This window comes from Austrofundulus limnaeus, unplaced genomic scaffold, assembly GCF_001266775.1.
Source record: "Austrofundulus limnaeus strain Quisiro unplaced genomic scaffold, Austrofundulus_limnaeus-1.0 Scaffold2809, whole genome shotgun sequence".
Lineage (NCBI taxonomy): Eukaryota > Metazoa > Chordata > Actinopteri > Cyprinodontiformes > Rivulidae > Austrofundulus > Austrofundulus limnaeus.
The window spans coordinates 2782-3965 of NW_013955211.1; the positions used below are offsets into that span (position 1 = coordinate 2782).

At 42.0% G+C, this 1184-nt stretch overlaps 1 protein-coding gene across 1 annotated transcript in view; it reads right to left on the bottom strand.

Annotated features, from left to right (window-relative positions):
* Window positions 1–1184, bottom strand: part of mrps35 (mitochondrial ribosomal protein S35) — a 9841-nt gene that overhangs the window by 1797 nt on the left and 6860 nt on the right. The window contains exons 6-7 of the mRNA XM_014000209.1: window positions 383–492; window positions 231–300 (exon numbers count right to left, since the gene is read on the bottom strand). Of these exons, the coding sequence (XP_013855663.1) occupies window positions 231–300; window positions 383–492 (180 nt within the window). The remainder of the gene's footprint in view (window positions 1–230; window positions 301–382; window positions 493–1184) is intronic.

Below are 1184 nucleotides of genomic sequence, written 5' to 3' on the forward strand. Positions count from 1 at the left end.
CTGCTGGAATGGCCCAGCCAATCACCTGACCTGAATCCAACAGAAAATCTATGGAAAGAACTAAAGATCAGAGTTCATAGAAGAGGTCCACGAAACCGCATTTTCGTATTTTTAATGCGACACTTCTAAATGCGCATCAAAAAGCCTTGATGGAAACACGGTAGCGTCTGATCAGTCGACACAGAACAGTTCAACACTAAAATAAAAATAAACAGATTTCCAACACTCACCCAAGACTCTTGGTAAAGAACAGTTAGCAGGTACATGGCGTAGTCGTAGTTCTGAAGCCTCAGAGGGCAGCTGGTAAAACAGAGGCGACAAATTAGATGGTTTAAAAACATTTGTTACATTTTGTAGCCTGTTTTTAGGAGGCAGTGTTTACCTGTCGGTTTTAATGGTGAGGATATCCGTGTCCTTGCAGTATCGCTCTCCAACAAGTTTGAGAAGTTTCTTCCGTGCGTGATCGTCCAAGTTCAGACTGGACACCTTTACCTGGGAGGGCAAGGAGACAAGATGACCACAGAAAACTTTATGCAGTTGAGTTTTTTTTATGTTCCAGGGATCATTATTACTCAGGGGTGTATCGTAACTAAGTATATTTACTTTCTTACAGTACATATAAGGATGCACCAATGTGAAAACTTCGGCTGATATCGATATCTGACATTATTATTGCTGTTACAGGGTTTGTACACTTTTCCCACAGTAAAATTCAAGCACTTTTCAAGCATTTTCAAGGTAAATTTTCAAACTTCTCCAGCACCAAATTTCAGAGCAGTCTTCTTCACTTAAGTCTTATTCCATTTGGTTTTATAACCATGACACACACAGCATTCCCTGCCTGAAAGGTACCCATCAACAATCTAAAATACTCTGCAACTCAGTGTCTCCCCTCCCACAACGAGACAGCCCGCCCCTCTACGAATTCCATGGCATGTAGTCATTTTTATTTAAATAAGGCCAGATCAAGTCCAGAGCTATTTTTTTGCATCCCTCCATATCCACCTCTCACCAAACTTGGGGGAAAAGACGGCGCAGAGCGAGGCTGAGCGCTGTGTGTGGTCCTCACAAAGATAGGAAGATGTGTGTGTGATTAGACACGCAGCTCTGCTGTTAATCACGTTGCACCAATGCGACAGCTTTGCAAGCTACTTTTTCTTTCTTTAAAAAAAATGCGACAGATG